The following is a 20476-nucleotide window of genomic DNA, read 5'->3' on the forward strand; positions in this document are numbered from 1 at the left end:
ACCAGCAAAGATGGACGTGGATGAATTTATGAAAAACCCGACTGTAGAGGCGCTAGAGGCGGCCACCAAATCAGACTTGTTAAATTTGGCGAAGGGATTGGACCTCGCAGAAGTGAGGTCGTCCATGAAAAAGCGGGAGGTGCGAGGGGCCATAACTCGGTATTACATTGGGAAGAAAGTGTTCGAAGCTGAGGTCTTGGAAAATATCCCTGAAAAAGTACCAGCGAGTGGGATGGATCAGCTAGAGTTGGAGAAATTAAGGTTGGAACATGAATTTAAAAAGAAGCAGCTGGAAGCGGCTGAGAGAGAGAAAGAACGGGCTGAGAGAGAGAAAGAAAGGGCTGAGAAAGAAAGGGAGCAGGCGTTCCACATAAAGGAGTTAGAGGTGAAACGGGACCAGGAGCTCCAACTAAAGGCGTTAGAGGTGGAAAAAGAGCAGGACCAAGCTGAAAAGCAAAGAGAGTATGAGGAGAGACGAGAACAGAGGGAACATGACTTGGAGATGGAGAAGTTAAAGAAAGAGCGAAGAGATCTAGGGTTAGATCAAGAGGAGAGGTTTAATGTTAGTTGGGAGTTGAGGGTAGTACCTCCATTCAAAGAGTCGGATGTTGATAGTTATTTCTTGCTTTTTGAAAAGGTGGCAGTAAATCAAAAGTGGCCCAAAGAGCAGTGGGTGGCGTTGTTACAAAGTGTGTTAAAAGGGAAGGCACAACGAGCATATGCGGCCTTGGCTGTCGAGGAAGGGGAAGCGGAGAATTATGCCAAAGTAAAGGAGGCCATTCTCCAGAGTTACGAGCTAGTACCAGAAGCGTATAGACAAAGGTTCAGAAATTTACGGAAAGGGTGGAATCAAACGTATACCGAGCTAGCCTACGAAAAGGGTGTGCTCTTGGACCGTTGGTGCACCGCGGAACAGGTGGACGGGGATTATGGGCGTATCAGGGAGTTATTTCTGATTGAGGAATTAAAAGGGTGTGTTCCGGAGGAGATCCAGATGTATTTGAATGAGAAGGCGAATAAGTCCATCTCAGAAATTGCTAGGTTCGCAGATGAATATGCCCTAACCCACAGGATAAAGATTTCCTCGCCAAAAGGTTACCCGAGAGACCGTCGGAACGGTAGGGAAAGTCTGCCGGCTGAGGCAGAGGTCCCGCCGGGAGCTAGTGGTAAGGTTGAGGGGGAAAGGCCAGGCGGCCCGAGATTTCCGGGCTTGACCTGTTTTAATTGTGGGAAGAGAGGACATATTGCCTCTAAGTGCTTTGATCCGAGAAAGGAGCCAGAAAAAGGGAAAGCAGCGGTCCCTATCGGGTGTGCCGTGGTAATCAGTAAATCGACGAGAGAGCCCCGGGTAGACAGAGTATGAGAAGGGTCAGAGACTTGGCTGTCACCTGGAACCGTGTCCGTGAAGGGGGGAGACCCACCATTCCCGTCTGAATCTGGCGAGACACCGGGGCGGAGCTGTCGTTGATCCGCCGTGAGATACTAGATTTCGGTCGGAAAAGGGAAATGGTCGCCGTAAAGGGGATAGGTACAAGAATAGAAATGGTGCCCCTACATCAGGTAATTATGGATTGTGAGCTGGTATCTGGACCAGTCGAAATAGGGGTGCCATCAGAATTCCCGAGAACTGACGCGGACGTCCTCCTCGGAAATGATTTAGCTGGGGGGCAGGTTTGGACACGGCTCAAACAGCCTGTGAGGATTGCAGCCCCTCGCATTTCCGCCCCTCGCATTTCCAGTCTGTACCACAGGTGCGAGCATTCGTAGCCTGTCGAGAAAGGCAGCTGAGAAAGCGAGCAGTTTAAATCTGGCCAGTATTGATTTGGCCGAGACGGTCCTACCGACCCTGTACTCAAAGGGTTCTGAGGGGGTTAAACCGAAGAGTAGTAAAGTGAAAGGGGTTAAGGGAGAGGAGCGAGATCTCCCCTTAGTGAAGAGAAAGGTCCTAGAGGTAGGAAATAAAGATGAGGGATGGAAAAAGCTGTTAAAAGGTCCAGAGTTGGACATGGATGATCTGTCGGGGGTGGCAGCCCTGTTTGAAGAAGTTGAGAGTTATCAAGGTGTTCCCGATAATGAGATGAAGGCAGTCCTAGATGAAAAGCATGCCATTACCTTGGAGAGGTCTGCTGGGTTGGCAGACGAGGTTATTTCAGCCCGCGGGGTTGAGTTTACTCCAGAAGGGAGTTGCCCAGAGAGGAACTGGGAGGATCAGGGGAATTTAGAATTTGAAAAGGGTACGGGTATTGAAAGCCTGGGAGAGGCAGATGTCCCGTTTGAGTGTGTCCAAGATGTGGATGCACGTGGTACTGAACCTAGTAATGGAGCTCAGAACAAGTCTGAGGTATTTGATTCAGTTGAAAAGGAATGCAGTCCCTGTGGGTCAGATGGACTGGGTTCAGTGAAGACAGGGTTAACCCTGGTAATTGGGTGAAGGGAGGGTTCCCAGGTGTTGGTACACGAAGGGGTGGTGAACCTTAAAGTGGAACTCGACCATGGGGGAATAAACATTATTATTGAAGGGAACGGGAAGTTTGTAGTTCCCAAATCGAATGAAGAAAATTTAAAGTTTAGATTGGTGTCAGAAGAAGCAACCAAGCTACAGAAACGAGGGCTTGGTAACGCGGTGCCTGCACATCAATTACAGGTTGATTTGGAATGTAAAGGTGCACCACCCGCTGTTGTTATTCAAGAGAGCACTGTGAAAAAGCCAAAATTTAAATGCGGCTTGAGGGAAAGGTTCGAACTGAAACCCATCAGCCTGCATGATCCTGACAAAAGGGCTAGCCACCTGGGGAAAATTACAGAATTGGGTGGAAATGGTCTAAGTGGTGTTGATAAGATGACCCCGATGAACAAGACGGGGGGACTCACCGAGAAAGAGGCGACAGTTAATGGGGATGACATTTTTAAACAGCAAAGCAGGTTGTACGGGGTTGCGCCAAAGCCTGTGAATAATAAAGACAGCCCTTTGGAGACCTGCCAGTGAAGTGAAACGACCGAAACGATTAGTATTCGCAGAAACTTTTGTAGATGCACCTAAGCTAAGATCACACCTCCTTAGTTTTGTTGCTGAAGAAAAAAATAGGTGGTTATTGAATTGCAGTCTGATGCTAAAAGATTTTAGTACAGTACGCGATGTTAAGATATTAAAGAAAGGAACACTGTAATCGTTAACTGTTTAGATAATGACTTGAATGTATAACAGTAGTACTCTGTGAAAAGAAAAGCTTGTGTATTGTGGTAGATTCAAAAATCCTGTAAGACTCTATACCACTGTTTTTAACCGCTGGTAAAAAACGTTTAAGAGGGGAGGTGTTATGATACCAGCCCCCTCCTTTGTGAGAATTGCAAGAGCCCTAGTGAAGAGGGGGGGGGGGTCAATGACCCAAGAGAGAGAGAGACGTGCTGAATAGACACAGGAAATGGGAGAGAGAGAGACGTGCTGAATACCGCGTTCCACCGGGATGCAGAATAAGGCGACCTTGACTATTGTCTCATGAAGACCACGTGTAAAGCCCTTGGGCAAAGTGGGCTGGTTGAGAGAGAGATTGACACCTGCGATCCCGTGAGGAAGAAAGGAGGGTCTGGGGGCGGGGACCCCTTTAGATGCACCAAGGAGACACGATAGCGATCCCGTCGTAGCGGGAAGCCATTTTGAAGGAAGCCACGTGCGTTAGATTCCGAATCGGGAGTCTGTGGCTGGAATCACGGAAAATCGCTTTTAACTAACAACAGGAAAGCCTGCTCCCCTGATTCCACAGCTTTGCTTCGTAAGGACCCGGGCAAGTGTTCCTTTTCTCACCAATCTCTCTCTCTCTCTCCAACACGGGAAACCCAGCGGTTCCCAAAAGGCTGAAGCCTGCAGACTTTTGAATGACTGTTATATTTCCATCGGACAATCGTTTAACCCCTAGACAACGATAGAGCTTATTTCTTGTTGATTATTACTATACCTGCGCTTTAGATTGAGTATTGATGACGTATGTTATCTGAATGTTTGTATTAACCTTACTTTTGTGCCCCTTTATAAATAAAACCGTTTGAAAAGGGTACCATCAGACTTCAGCAGACCTCTCTATCTTTGCTGGTAAGTGATCCAGTTACGGGATACGTAACACTTTGAATATTACTATCGTAAACACGAGGACATCTGCAGATACTGGAAATTCAAGCAACACACACAAAATGCTGGTGGAACTCAACAGGCCAGGCAGCATCTATAGGAAGAAGCACTGTCAATATTTCTGGCCGAAACCCTTTGACTGACAAAGGGTCTTGGCCCGAAACGTCGACGGTGCTTCTTCCTATTGAATATTACTAGCTATCCACAAATTTTGCTTGCTGCGTTTAAATTTTGCTTGAACTGTCAAGCTGGAGCAGAGACAACGATTGACATGCCATGCACACGTGGCATGTGTGCATACACAAACACACACACACATTTAAACTGTGTGCTACCTCATTTGCATCATCTAGTATATTTCCCATTCATTTCATTTAAGGTCCCAATTAAATTACATAATGTATATTCGTTTCTTTTATATTTTGTTTCCAGAGAAATTTCATTAAAACAGTAAACTTATCGCAGCCCATTCATAATCTTCTCTGGCCCCCAGTTTCCTGTTTTTTTACATGAAGGCCTCTACAAAATATGGCATGGCCCAAATTGAGGCCACTGACTGGATCAATACTTGCTGAAATCTAGAATAAATTTGGAAATATATGTTCTCATATAAAGAGCAGAAACTCCTAAAATGATGGAAGGAAAACAGAACATAAAAGAATACTTAGAGGCAATAGAGCAGAGGTTGCCAACCTTTTTTATGCCATGGACCGTTAACCGAGGGATCCATGGACCCTGTGTAGGGAACCCCTGCAATAGAGGACATGAGGTTATTTTAACATCAGTAATGTATTATTTAGAATGTACTATTCAGTTTTGTATTTTCTAATCCCAGGTGCTCTCATCTAAAGGGATTTGACTTGGCATCTTGACCCAATTCAAAGCCTTAACTTTCATTAGTTCTAAAGGGTCTGTGTCAGATTTATGAAACCTTGTCAATCTAAGGGTATATCTTTATTTTCTAGGCGTCATTTAATAGGAAAGCAAGGCATTCAAAATCTTGCACAGAAACTGAATGTGGTTTGTTCTTTCAACATTAAACCGGTGAAGATGAGAAGAAACCGTGGCCTAACATTGCAAAGCCACGTAACTAGACACGGAACCCAAGAGCAATTTTAAAAGGTGTGCATCAACCATAAAATAATGTGACAGACAATGCTCAGTTTGGCCCACTGCCCACACTTAACCCACCTCGATTTCATGATGTCTGTACTTACATTTCACAGTCCTGCAGGAACAGTCGTCCTTGGCTGTCCTGGGAAGCAAAGATCTCAGGAGCCAGGTTCTGAAGATCCCTCTACTGACTGACCTTATGGTTTTTGCTGGCTCCTCAAAGTCCAGGGCTATTCAACTACTATTAAATACCTCAGACAATTCAGTGATATATAAAAACATAAGAAATATCAAAGGAAAATCTCCTTTAAAAACTTCAGAGTACTTGAAATCTATTTCAAATATAAAGTAAATAACAAAAATTTTCTGATAGTGTGGCTATCAGAAATGACTTGACTCCCAAAGAGGACATTGCCAGCGATAAAATGTTTAAGCCCAGCATCTGTGTTTACTTGAAGACACAAGAGGCTGCAGATACTAGAATATGGAACATTATATAATTTGCTGCAGGAACAGTGAGTTGAGCAGGTCTATGGGAAGAAAGGAACTATCGACTTTTTAGATTGAAGCCTTCCCATGTTGTGCTTATCTGCCACAGAAAGAGTTCATAAAGTGATGTCACTGTATGTGGCCTTTGCCTTCACATAGAGACATGAATTGCATTATCTTTCAGTGGGAATAGTGAAATAGACACAGGAACCCTGAAAATTTGATTGATAATTGGACATCATGTATCAGAGGTGGAAATTCATAGGAGTTATTGGGCTGGTTGGATACCCAATACCCAAAGAAACTAGAACACATCAGACCCATCAGAGACCCATCAAAGTTTTCTACATATTGGGCTTTTTGACAGTGTCCCAGGTTACAGAAGGCCCTTTAGTGTCTACAGCTCTTCGAGGCTTGTTGTTGCATTCCAGTTGTGTTGAAGCCTTCAGCATTTGTCGCCACATTAGCATTGCAGTAGCAATGTCAAATATGTGTTTGAATGTGCTGTGTATGTTTTGCACCTTGGCCCCAGAGGAACAAAACGCTGCTTTGTTTGGCCGTATTCATGCATGATTGGATGATAATTACATTTGAATTTGATTTGATATAGCAGAGTGACTGACTCACTCTTTCAGGCTCAGCTGCCTTCATGAGTGCAGAGGACCACGGTGCAATTTCACAGGCTAAGTTGGGAACTAGCTATAAACCATTTCTATTTACAGCCTCAAATCTGCTGTGTAGCACATAATAATTATATAATATCTCTCAGAAATTGTTGAATTCAATCAATCAGGGAAGAATGTATGGTGTCCTGTAAAGCTCAAGTAAGGGCTTCTCATTCATTTATGATCAAGACATGCTTCTTTCTCCCAGTTCTTTGCAAAGTACTGAATGTTCACTTCAACGTTGCAACAGTGAGGTTAAACAATGATGTCACTGTACAAAAAAAGGAAATATTCTATACCATACAGAACAAGCAATCGTATCTCTCAATCTCTTTTCAGCTTTCAATTTAAGATGTGCCTATGTGATGCACTTTCTAGTAATTTGAGTCTATACATGTCATGAGATCAAGGGATTTGATGTGATGATATGAAGGAGACAATCCTGTTTTTTTTGCTCTCTTATTGGTTGCAATGAGAGATTTCACATACAAGATGGAAAGGATACTGGGCGTACTTGTTCTAGTGCTCTGAAGAAATAAATTACCTTATTAAGATATGTATACAATACTTATACAAGCATTTCCAATGACACAAGGCTGCTAACTGCACTTGAGTCAATCCCTCTCCTGACAATAGCAGAGCCATGAAAATATCAATGAATGATTTGAATATATTTGAATGATATGAATGAATCATTCTTGCTCAAATTGGTTCATACAGATGCCATAACCTTTGCCTTCCACTCCATACTGTCACACCTGGAAAATGGCAAAGGCCACTAAAAAGAAGCAAGATATAAGTGAGGCACCTATTGTTGGAGCCCCCATTGTTGGAGAGGACAGTGTCAGAGTGGCAGACTTTGGCTCTACAGGCTTGGGTAAGAGCAAACAGAGGCTCAAAGTAAGTTTCTAGTAAGTTTTTTTCTCTTTCTTTGTCTATTAGCATATACTGTAACTAATGTGGTTAGAGTGGGGCCACGGTTATCGGTGTGTTGTTTGTGTGAGATGTGGGAACTCTGGTAAATAAATCTGCATGAAGTGCATTGAGCTAGTTCCTTCAGCTCATATGGGAGGATGAGGAGCTGCAGCTAAGTAAGTTGCAGCAGGCAGGTACCTGGGTATCTAGGTGGCTGTCAGGAGAGGCAGTCATTGTGGCCATTCCCCTTAATAATATGTATACCACTTTGGATACTGGGGGGGGGTGCAGGGGACAACCTACCAGGGCGAAGGTAAAACAACCTGGTCTGTAGCACTAAGTTGTCATTGTGGCTCAGAAACGAAGGGGAGAAATGAGCAGGCGGTAGTGATAGGGGATTTCATAGATGTGATTATAAAAAAGACATCAGAATGCTATATTCCCCCCAAGATACCATGGTCAGGGATGTTTCAGATGTCCACAGCATTCTGAAGGATAAGACTGAGCAGCTGGAAGTCGTGGTACATACTGGTGTCAACTAGTGGTGTGTCACAGGGATTGGTGTTGGGTCCTTTGTTGTTTGTCATCTATATCAACGATCTGGATGATAATGTTGTTAACTGGATTAACCAATTGGTGGATGACACCATGACTGGTGTGTAGTGGACAGTGAGGAAGGCTATCATGGTTTGCAGAAGGATCTGCATTAGCTGGAAAAATGGAAGATGGAATTTAATGCAGACAAGTATGAGGTTTTCCACTTCGGTAGGACCAACTAGGGTGGGTCTTATGAATGTCGGGGCACTGAGGGGTGTGGTAGAACAAAAGAGTTAGATAGAGCTCTTAAAGATAGCGGACTCAAGGGATATGGGGAGAAGGCAGGAACGGGGTACTGATTGTGAATGATTAGCCATGATCACATTGAATGGCAGTGCTGGCTAGAAGGGCCAAATGGCCTACTCCTGCACCTACTGTCTATTGTCTATTAAAGGATCAAGGAATAGAGGGAATTTGTTGAAAGTGGCATCACAGGTAGATAGGGTTGTAAGAAAGCTTTTGGCACATTGGCCTTCATGAATCTATATATTGAGTACAGAAGATGAGATGTTAAGTTGAAGTTGTATAAGACGTTGCTGAGGCCTAATTTGGAGGATCGTGTACATCTTTGGTCACCTACCTACCGGAAAAATGTAAACAAGGTTGAAACACTGCAGAGCAAATTTACAAGGACATTGCTGTCTGGGAGACCTGGGTTATAAGGAAAGATTGAATAGGTTATGACTGTATTCTATAGAACATAGAAGATTGAGAGGAGATTTGAGAGGTACACAGAATTATGAGGGAGATAGAGAGGATATGCCATGTACATGCCATACCACAATCATCCTACATCTTCGAGACTTCAGTTCACACTGTAAAAGTGCTAGGTTGTACAGGCGGTTCAAAAGCTTGACTCCAAAAGGAAGTTACAGGCTATTGATTGAGTAATTATTTTTGAGAAAAAGTATGACTAATAAAGTAATTAGTAGTTTTGTTGCTGCCAGCTAGTTATTGTGGTGCTTCACGAGCACCATATTAAGCCAATAGCAAACATTCTCTCCACATCCACTGTCTCTAGGCCTTTCAACATTCAATAGGTTTCATTGAGATCCCTCCTCATTCTTCAATATTCCAGCGATTACAGGCCCAGAGCCATCAAATGTTCCTCATATAACAAGCCTTTCATTCACAGAATCATTTTATTGAAACTCCTTTGAACCCTCTCCAGTGTCATTGTATCCTTCCTTAAATAAAGAGCGGAAAACTGCTCACAGAACTCCACGTGAGGCCCCACCAGTGCCTTGTGAAGTCTCAGCATTACTTCCTTGTTTTTATATTCTAGTCCTCTCTAAATGAATGTTAACATTACAATTGCCTTCCTCACCACTAACTCAACCTTTAAGTTAACCTTTAGGGAATCCCGCACAAGGACTCTTAATTCCCTTTGCACCTCTGATTTTTGAATTTTTTCCCCATTATTCTTTCCACCAGAGTGCATGACCATACACTGACCAATATTGTATTCCATCTGCTATTTCTTTGCCCATTCTCCTAATGTGTCTAAGTCCTTCTGCAGCACCCCCTCTCCGGCATCCTCAACATTACATGCCCCCCCACCCATCTTCATATCATCCTCAATCTTGGCCACAAAACCATCAATTCTGTCATCTAAATCTTTGATATGATGTAAAAAGAAGTGGTTCCAACACCGGTCGGAAAAAGCCCCCTTTATTTCTGCTCTTTGTCTCCTGCCAATCAGCCAATGCTCTATCCATGCTAGTGTCTTCCCTGTAATACCATAGGCCCTTATCTTGCTATGTGGCCACATGTGTGTTACCTTGTCAAAGGTCTTCTGAAAATCCAAGTACACAACATCCACTGATTCTCCTTTGTCTATCTTGCTTGTTATTTCCTCTAAGAATTCCAACAGATGTGTCAGGCAAGATTTTCCCCTAAGGAAACTGTGCTGACTTTGGCCTATTTTATTGTGAGCCTCCATGTACCCCAAGCGTTCCCATTAACAATTGACTCCAACATCTTGAGGTCAAACTAACTAGCCTGTATATAGTGTTATGAATGAGGAGCAACTCTGATGGGCAGAAGGGTGCAAAGCCCCCCCCCCCTTTTGAGAATCGCAAAATCGCTATTATTTCGGGTCTGATACCAAGGAAATGAGAGCGATAAACAGCTCATGTCAGTTAATGAGAGAGAGACAACACAGGGATACACAAAAGTGGAATGTCTCCTCCTAACAAAAGCGGAACGGAACCACTGATTACTGCTATTGTCTCTTGGAGAAGGAATTGTGTATTGAATACTGTTCTATTCATTGAAACCCCTCAGGGGGCAACCAGAGTGGTCTGGTTGATGGGTTGCATCATCCCAACCTGATTGACACCTGAGACCCCATGAGTGGGTATAAAAGTAGGGTCTGGGGAAACACCCCTCAGACGCACCAGGAGAGACACTATGAGACCGGTGTGTGTGTCCACCCTTGCCTGGGTGACGAGTCCGCCACGGAAGAACAGTCTAGCTAAAGGACGGAGGGGTCATACATGAATGGCCACAACAACGCATCGACAGATCAAGATCGTAAAGGAAAGTCGGCAAGTCAATAGCTGTTACGGCTTTCTCTCTCTCTCTCTCTCCCTCTCTCTCTCTCTCCCTCTCTCTCCAACAATTGCAACACAGCGACCAACAACTACTGCAGCCTGCATGAACTGAACTGAACTTTATATTTCCATCAGACAATTCATTATCCCCTAGACAATGATAGAGCTTATTTCTTATTGATTATTATTATACCCACACTTTTAAGTTTAGTATTGATTACGTATATTATCTGTATATTTGCATTGATATTATTTTTGTGTATTTTTACTAATAAATACTGTTAAAAATAGTATCATCAGACTCCAACGGATACTCCTATCTTTGCTGGTAAGATACCCAGTTACGGGGTTCGTAACAATAGCTCCCATTAGGGTCTTTTTACTCTTGCAGTTCCTTACTTGATCCACAACTATTCTACATCTTCTGATCCTACATCACTTCATTCTTACCAACTGAGCCACGCCTCCTCCTCTGCCTACCTGCATGTCTTTTCGATACAAAGTGTATCCTTGGATGTTAAGCTCCTAGCTATAATCTTTTTTCAGCCATGATTCAGTGATGCCCACAATGTCATACCTACCAGTCTCTAACTGCACTACAAAATCATCTACTTTATTCCGTATACTGGATATGGAATATAAATATATCAAATATAATACCTTTAGTCCCATACATGTTACCTTTTTCAGATTTGTTACCCTGTTACACTGCAACTCATCCCACTGATTGCAATTTTCCCCATCATCTGCTTGTGCTTCCTGAGAGTCTCACTACACACTCCCTCTGCTTGCATAGCATCTGCCCCATTCTCAGCCTTATCACTCCATTTCCCATCTCCCTATCAAATTAGCTTAAAACTTCCCAAACCTGCCAGCAAGGACCTTGGTTCCTCTCGGGTTCAGTTGTAACCCGTCCCTTTTGGACAGGTCATACCTTCCCCAGAAGAGATCTCAATAATCCGTAAATCTGAAACTGTTCCCCCTGCACCAGTTCCTCAAGAACACATTCATCTGACAAATCACCCTATTCTTGCCATCATTGTTGTGTGGCACAGGCAGCAGTCCAGGGATTACTGGAGATCCTGCTTTTCGGCTTTCTACCTAGCTCCCTAAATTCTCTCTTCAGGACCTCCTCACTTTTCCTACCTATTTCTCTGGTACCAATATATACCATGTCTTCCTGTTGCTCTGACTTTTCTTTTAGAATGCTATGGACTCAATCTGAGACATTGCTGACCCTGGCATCCTGGGGGCAACATATCATCCAAGTGTCTTTTTCATATCCACAAAATTACCCGTCTGCTCCTCTGACTATGAAATCCCTATCATTACTGTGCTTCTCTTCGTCCCTCTTCTCTTCTGATTGATGAAGCCAGACTCAGTGCCAGAGACCATACAAGTGCCAGCTCGTTGCTTCCCCCAGTAGGTTATTTCTCACCCCCCCCCCCCAAACAATATCCAAAGCGGTATACTTATTATCAAGGGGAATGGCCACTAGGACTACCTATTCCTTTCCCTTCCCTGGCCGTCACCCAAGTCCTGCCTCCTGCAACTTAGGAGTGACTGTATCTATCTGTCACCTCCTCAGTTTCCCTATGAGCCGAAGGTCATTGAACTGCAGTCCCAGTTCCTCACCACGTTCTCTGAGGAGCTGCAGCTCGGTGCACCCGGTGCAGATCCGGGAGGATGGAGGTTTCCCAGAATTCCCACATCTCACACAAAGCCCCTGGAGCCGTTCTTGCGGCTCTACCAGACGAAGAATGAAAAATGAATAAGAAGAAATGTACCAGCTGTGTACCACACACAAGCCTGTTGGTGGCGGGCACACTACCTGTTTGGACCACACACACACACACACACACACACACACACACACACACACACACACACACACACACACACACACACACACACACACACACACACACACACACACACACACACACACACACACACACACACACACACACACACACACACACCCGTACCTCTCCCCAGCACCCCCCGAGGAACTCAGAAGACCAGGCCTTCGGGTCTCAGCCAAAGTGTCCTATGTACTTTTTTCCACAGATGCAGCCTGGCTTTCTGAGTTCCTCCAGCAATTTCTGTGTGTTGCTTGGATTTCCAGCATCTGCAGATTCTCTCTCGTCTGTGACTTGACACTACCTATCTGTCATATTTATTATATGCTCTACAGTTGTGCAACAAGCATACATTATTCTGCCATTGTGTAACATGATTCCTATTGTCGCCTGCACTATTGTTGTGTGCAATTTTATTGCCAAGTGCGCTGCTGTTTTCAGTTCTCCCATGAACCATATTATTATGACATGTTCCATATTATTCTGTCTCATTCTCCATTTTATTATATCAGTTGCACCATATTATTTCTTATGCACGCTATTATTCTTATTGCAAGCACTATATCTTTGTATCAGTGAATTTGATGCATATACAGTATCTTTAGTATGTTATTAATAACACAGTACACGATGCATGGTGCAGTGTCCTGCTAGTGTACAACATACACTATGTGGCTCAAATGCATCGATTTAGATGCATGAGCCGCTGTTGCGCTAAATGCATAGTACTGAGCTACGGATCATGAATCACGTGCAGTTATTTTCACCATTATATTACTTTCGCCATGTTTCCGTATTACAAATATCACGTACATTGTGCTCTTCTCAATTTTATACTTTATGCATTAATCATATTATGAAGCCGTGTAGTTGGATCACTGGAAGTTCATTCGGTGTATGTCTCCAGGCGTTGTACTTCCGGACTTACGGAATGCGTCCAGAGCTCAGCTGATTATAACGTGTTGACGTTTTGGGCCGAGTTTCGTTTTCGCTTCTGAATGCAGGATGCTCGCTTTTATGTTGACGACAGAACGATGAGTTTTTCGGAGACCCGATTAAATAACTTGTTAGAGGTGAGTTGGCAGCGGGGGCTTGGAGCACGGGAATACTTAGAACACCGGCAGGACGTTCGCGAGAGACCAGATAAACTGGGGGGGTACGGGACCGCCTCGGCTCGGCTCGTCTGTGGGGAGCTGCACCCTGCACTGGATGGACCGAGAGAGAGCACAGGGATGTAAAGTTGTCGTGAAGTGTGATGTGCCTGGATCTGCAGTGGCATTTAAGGAGTGAAAACTCTTTGCACTAAATAGTGCTAATTGTCTCGGGATGATGATTAACTGTGAAGGGTGATTACGCCACTGGGAAGTAGTTACAGTGTAAACAAAGTGGTGTTTACGTCCTGAGATGCAAAGTTACAGTGTGGAATGGTACATATCGCACAGGCTCCTGGAGCTATAGTAAATGAGCCAAAGTTCAAGGTACCTAGCAATGTAACCATATGATACCGTATACTACCTCGAGATTCATTTAGTATTTATTTCGAGCCGGCAAACCCGATTAACCCTAATATATTCACGGGACAATTTTTACAATGATTAGTTAGCCCACCCAGTACGTCTTCGGACTGCGGAGGAAACCGGAGCGCGAGGGAAAGCCACTGGGATGATGTACAGACTCCTTACAGAACAGAGCCGGAATTGAACTCTAAACTCTGGAACGCTCTGACCTGTAAAACGTTGCGCTAACCCAGGCATGGGCAAACTACGGCCCGCGGGCCATATGCGGCCCGTTAAGCTTTTTAATCCGGCCCGCAGAACTTGATGAAATTATATTAATAAACCTTGTTAACACCTCAGATCCATCCTGAGAATCGCCACAACAAAACTAAATCCAGACTTTGATGCGCTGGCTAAAAAGGGAGACCAACAACACTGTTCCCACTGAAATTAGAAATAAGTTTCTTCGTTGTGTTATGTAAAAAATGCATTTGAAAATATTTTTTCAATAAGCCTTACATGTTACATGTCATTTCTGTTGAGTGATGGACATGAGTAGTGCGCAGGTGCACGTACGTTCTCAAAATAAAAAATGCGCTCCAGATCAAATAAAGCGCTCCGCATACTGGCGCGCTGTCACTGTTCTGTCAGTGACACTGGTCGTTGTTGAGTTTTGGCACAGGGACAATTGAATAAGAAGGAGCAGGACAAGTAGACCTGCATCTCCTACCGTTTTTGAAATAAAGACAGTCAGGAGGAGAGTGATGATGATAATATCTTGAAGGATAACAGAATTTTCAGTGCTTTAAAATAATGATGATAGATACTTTATTCATCCCCATGGGGAAATTCAACTTTTTTTCCAATGTCCCATACACTTGTTGTAGCAAAAACTCATTACATACAATACTTAACTCAGTAATAATATGATATGCATCTAAATCACTAACTCAAAAAGCATTAATAATAGCTTTAAAAAAAGTTCTTAAGTCCTGGCAGTTGAATTGTAAAGCCTAATGGCATTGGGGAGTATTGACCTCTTCATCCTGTCTGAGGAGCATTGCATCGACAGTAACCTGTCGCTGAAACTGCTTCTCTGTCTCTGGATGGTGCTATGTAGAGGATGTTCAGGGTTTTCCATAATTGACCGTAGCCTACTCAGCGCCCTTCGCTCAGCTACCGATGTTAAACTCTCCAGTACTTTGCCCACGACAGAGCCCGCCTTCCTTATCAGCTTATTAAGACGTGAGGCGTCCTTCTTCTTAATGCTTCCTCCCCAACACGCCACCACAAAGAAGAGGGCGCTCTCAACAACTGACCTATAGAACATCTTCAGCATCTCACTGCAGACATTGAATGACGCCAACCTTCTAAGGAAGTACAGTCGACTCTGTGCCTTCCTGCACAAGGCATCTGTGTTGGCAGTCCAGTCTAGCTTCTCGTCCAACTGTACTCCCAGATACTTGTAGGTCTTAACCTGCTCCACACATTCTCCATTAATGATCACTGGCTCCATATGAGGCCTAGATCTCCTAAAGTCCACCACCATCTCCTTGGTCTTGGTGACATTGAGACGCAGGTAGTTTGAGTTGCACCATATCACAAAGTCCTGTATCAGTTTCCTATACTCCTCCTCCTGTCCATTCCTGACACACCCCACTATGGCCGTGTCATCAGCGAACTTCTGCACATGGCAGGACTCTGAGTTATATTGGAAGTCAGATGTGTACAGGGTGAACAGGACCGGAGAGAGTACGGTTCCCTGTGGCGCTCCTGTGCTGCTGACCACTGTGTCAGACCTACAGTCTCCCAACCGCACATACTGAGGTCTATCTGTCAAGTAGTCCACTATCCAATCCACCATGTGAGAGTCTACTCCCATCTCCGTTAGTTTGTGCTTTAAGATCTTGGGCTGGATGGTGTTAAAGGCACTAGAGAAGTCAAGGAATGTAATCCTCACAGCACAACTGACCCCATCTAGGTGAGAGAGTGATTTGTGCAGCAAATACGTGATAGCATCCTCCACTCCCACCTTCTCCTTATACGCAAACTGAAGCGGATCCCGGGCGTGCCTGGTTTGTGGCCTCAGATTCTGTATTATCAGCCGCTCCATGGTCTTCATCACGTGAGCTGTATTTTATTCATTTAATTTTCAGTGTTTTAAAAGTCATTTCAATAAATAGCTAAATACCATGGGACTTCAAAGACAGATATTTTGTTGTAATGCATTTGTTCATTTTCAATTGAAATTAAAGCACATGTTTTCTACATATCCCATGATATTTTCTCTTATGAGGTGTATTACCAAAACACTCCGTCCATCTGCTCCTCGTCCGGCCCCCCTGTCAAGTTTTAGAACCCTTTGTGGCCCACAAGTCAAAAAGTTTGCCCACCCCTGCGCTAACCCCTACACTACCATAGCACCCCGCATTTTCTTGCAGACGTTCTCAGGAACAAAAAAATATATATAATTTTACAAACAAAAAGCTATATATAAACATTTAAGGACTGATAGCTGATGTGCAAAAGAAGACAAACTGTGCAAACAAAATAAACAGTACTGAGCAACTGAGCTGTAGAGACCTTGCGAAAGTGAGTCTGTGAGTTATGGAATCAGGTTAGAGTAGTGAAGATTGAAGATGTCCAACCCAATTAAGGAGCCTGATGGTTGTAGGGTAGTAACTGGTGGGACCTAAGGCTTCTGTACCTCCAGCCCAATGGTGATAGCAAGGAGAGGACATGGCCTGAATGGTGGGGATCTGTAATGATGGATGCTGCTTTCTTGTGACAGTGCTGCACGTAAATATCTTCAATGGTTTTTGTCTGTGATGGACTGGGCTGTGTCCACCATTTTCTTTAGCTTTTAGTATTCCAGGGCATTGGTCTTCCATACCAGGTGATGATGCCTCCAGTTAGGATGCTCGCCACTGTGCAGCTATAAAGTAGAAGTTGTCAAAATCTACGCAAACTTGTAAGAAAATGGAGGCGCTATTGTGCGTTCTTTGTGATGGCACTTGCATACTGGTCCCAGGACAGATTCTCTTAGCTGTTAACAGCAAGGAATTTAAAGCTACTGACCCTCCCTGGCTCTTTTCCCTTAATGAAGACTGACTAGCTCATGGGCATCCATCTTCTTTTTCCTGTAGTTGATAATCATCAGTGAAAAGTTGTTGTGTCACTCCTCAACCGGATTTTCAACATCCCTCCTATATCTCAACTCATCATCACCTTTGATTCTGCCAACAGCAGTGGTGTCATCAGCAAGCTTAAGAACAACATTGGAACTGTACCTCATGATCATACCTCAGTGGCCACTTTATTAGGAACATCTGTATACCTGCTCGTTAAAACAAATATCTAACCAGCCGAACGTGACAGTGTGCATAAAACATGCAACCATGGTCAAGAGGTTCAGTTGTTGTTCAGAATGGGGAGTAAATGACTTTGTGACTTTGGATGTGGAATGATTGTTGGTGCCAGATGGGTGGTTGAGTATCTCAGAAACTGTTGATCTCCTGGGAGTTTCAGCTACAGCAGTCTCTAGAAATTACAGAGAATGGCACAAAGAAAAATCCACAGGCAGTTCTGTGAGTGTAAATGCCTTGTTAATGAGAGAGTTCAGAGGAGAATGGTCAGTCTGGTTCAAGATGACAAGATGGTGACAGTAACTCAAATGATCCTGTGTAATAACTGTGGTGTGCAGAAGAGTATCTCTTCCCCTGACATCTCCTCTGTACCTACTTCCAAGCGCCTCAAAACTCTGCCCTCTTGTGGTAACCATTTCAGCCCTGGGAAAAAGCCTCTGACCATCCACATGATCAATGCCTCTCATCATCTTATACACCTCTATCAGGTCAGTCGCTCCAAGGAGAAAAAGTCAAGTTCACTCGCCCTATTCTCATAAGGCATGCTCCCCAATCCAGGCAACATCTTGTAAATCTCCTCTGCACCCTTTCTATGGCTTCCACATCCTTCCTGTAGTAAGGTGACCAGAACTGAGCACAGTACTCCAAGTGGAGTCTGACCAGGGTCCTATATAGCTGTAACATTAGCTCTTGGCTCCTAAACTCAAACCCACGATTGATGAATGCCAATACACCATATGCCTTCTTAACCACAGAGTCAACCTGTGCAGCAGCTTTGAGTGTCCTATGGACCTGAGCATCAAGATCCCTCTGATCCTTCTCGCTGCCAAGAGTCTTAACATCAATATTATATCCTGCCATCATATTTGACCTATCAAAATGAACCACCTCACACTTATCTGGGTTGAACTCCATCTGCCACTTCTCAGCTCAGTTTTGCATCCTATTGGTGTCCCGCTGTAACCTCTGACAGCCCTCCACACTATCCAGAACACCTCCAACCTTTGTGTCATCAGCAAATTTACTAACCCCTCACCCCACTTTCTCATCCAGGTCATTTATAAAACTCAATAAGAGTAGGGTCCCAGAACAGATCCCTGAGGCACACCACTGGTCACTGACCTCCATGCAGAATATGACCATCGACAACCACTCTTTGCCTTCTGTATGCAAGCCAGTTTTGGATCCACAAAGCAATGTCCCCTTGGATCCCATGCCTCCTTACTTTCTCAATAAGCCTTGCATGGGGTACCTTATCAAATGCCTTGCTGAAATCCATATACACTACATCTACTGCTCTACCTTCATCAATGTGTTCAGTTACATCCTCAAAAAAATCAATCAGGCTTGTAAGGTACGACCTGCCTTTGACAAAGCCATGCTAACTATTCCTAATCATATTATGCCTCTCCAAATGTTCATAAATCCTGCTTCTCAGGATCTTCTCCATCAACTTACCGACCACTGAGGTAAGGCTCACTGATCTATAAATTCCTGGGCTATCTTTACTCCCTTTCTTGAATAAGGGAACAACATCAGCAGCCCTCCAATCCTCCGAAACCTCTCCCATCCCCATTGATGATGCAAAGATCATCGCCAGAGTCTCAGCAATCTCATTCCCACAGTAATCTGGGGTACATCTCATCTGGTTCCGGTGACATACCCAACTTGATGCTTTCCAAAAGCTCTAGCACATCCTCTTTCTTAGTGTCTATATGCTGAAGCTTTTCAGTCCGCTGTAAGTCATCCCTAGAATCGCCAAAGTCTTTTTCCATAGTGAATACTGAAGCAACGTATTCATTAAGTACCTCCGCTACATTTTTCCACTATCACACTTGATTGTTCTTATTCGCTCACATCTTCCTTTTACTCTTCACATACTTGTAGAATGCCTTGGGGTTTTCCTTAATCCTGCTGGCCAAGGCCTTCTCATGGCCCCTTCTGGCTCTCCTAATTTCATTCTTAAGCTCCTTCCTGCTAGCCTTATAATCTTCTAGATCTCTATCATTACCTAGTTTTTTGAACCTTTCGTTAAGCTTTTTTTCCTTCTTGACTAGATTTTCAACAGCCTTTATACACCACGGTTCCTGTACCCTACCATCCTTTCCCTGTCTCATTGGAATGTAACCATGCAGCACGCCATGCAAATATCACCTGAACATTTGCCACATTTCTGCCATGCATTTCCCTGAGAACATCTATGTAGTGATCCACACTCTAAGCTCATCCGCTTTGTTCATGATGCTCCTTGCATTAAAATAGACACATCTCAAACCATTGGGCTGAGTGCATCCCTTCTCTATCACCTGCCTATCCTCCCTCTCACACTGCCTTCAGGTTTTCTCTATTTGTGAGCCGATCACACCTTTCTCTGTTTCTTCAGTTCAGTTCCCATCCCCCAGCAATTCTAGTTTAAACTCTCCCCAATAGCCTTAGCAAGCCTCCCTGCCAACCCCCCTCGGCTTCAGGTGCAACCCATCCTGAGCAGACAGTGTTCCAGATTCGACAGGCCTGCCCCAAAAGAGGTCCCATTGATCCAGAAATCTGAATCCTTGCCCCCTGTTCCAATCCCTCAGCCACGCATTTATCCTCCACCTCACTCGGGTCTATAAAGCTGTCTTCTCTTTGAATTCTTCCTGCCGGCCTAACTCACGCCCATGCGCCTGAGCAGTTGTGCCTTGATCAAAGGCACGACTGTCACATACACCCTTGTATCTGCTCTGCAGTCAGTCAGATTGTGCCAGAACTACTTTCCTGCACTAACTTCTTATTCTATGACTCCCTTAATGCCCCTGAATTCATCTGTTTTTGTTGAATAGCTGATCACTCACAGCCCCCGTGGTAGAGAATACTGAAGATTCACAGTTTTCTCTTGAAGTTCCTTTTCATCTCTGTACAGTCATCTCGCATTTTGAGACTGGCTTTCAATACTGGTTTTGAGAAATATTATCTCTGAAACTACTCTGTGTAACATTTAAATAGATGTATATCTTTCATTGAAATCACCTTCCATTTTTTCTAAGCTCATTCTAGTCTAAATCTAGCTGCTAGATCTCACCCTACATAATAGTAGGTATCAAACTAGTGAACCATTATCACATTCTCTATTGCAAATCTATAGGGGGACGGGGAGGGTGCAGACAGTGTTCCTGATTCTACAGGACCACATTTTCTTTGCCTTCTTCCTTGTATGCTTTACCTATATGTTGATGTTCAAATAATTTATCTACAAGGACATCTAGCCTCTTTGACATTAACACCCTTCAATATTCCAACATTACAAAGTATTCAGCATT

General features: G+C 44.0%; 1 protein-coding gene across 3 annotated transcripts in view; it reads left to right on the forward strand.

Moving 5' to 3' along the window:
- Positions 1-13279: 13279 nt before the first annotated feature.
- LOC140726926 (uncharacterized) overlaps positions 13280-20476 on the forward strand; it is a 76281-nt gene continuing 69084 nt past the window's right edge. For all 3 annotated transcript variants that reach the window (XM_073043935.1, XM_073043946.1, XM_073043955.1), the window contains exon 1: positions 13280-13392. In XM_073043935.1, coding sequence (XP_072900036.1) covers positions 13318-13392 — 75 coding nt within the window. In that variant the 5' untranslated portion in view covers positions 13280-13317. The remainder of the gene's footprint in view (positions 13393-20476) is intronic.

Source organism: Hemitrygon akajei, chromosome 1, assembly GCF_048418815.1.
Source record: "Hemitrygon akajei chromosome 1, sHemAka1.3, whole genome shotgun sequence".
In the NCBI taxonomy this organism is placed as follows: Eukaryota; Metazoa; Chordata; class Chondrichthyes; order Myliobatiformes; family Dasyatidae; genus Hemitrygon; species Hemitrygon akajei.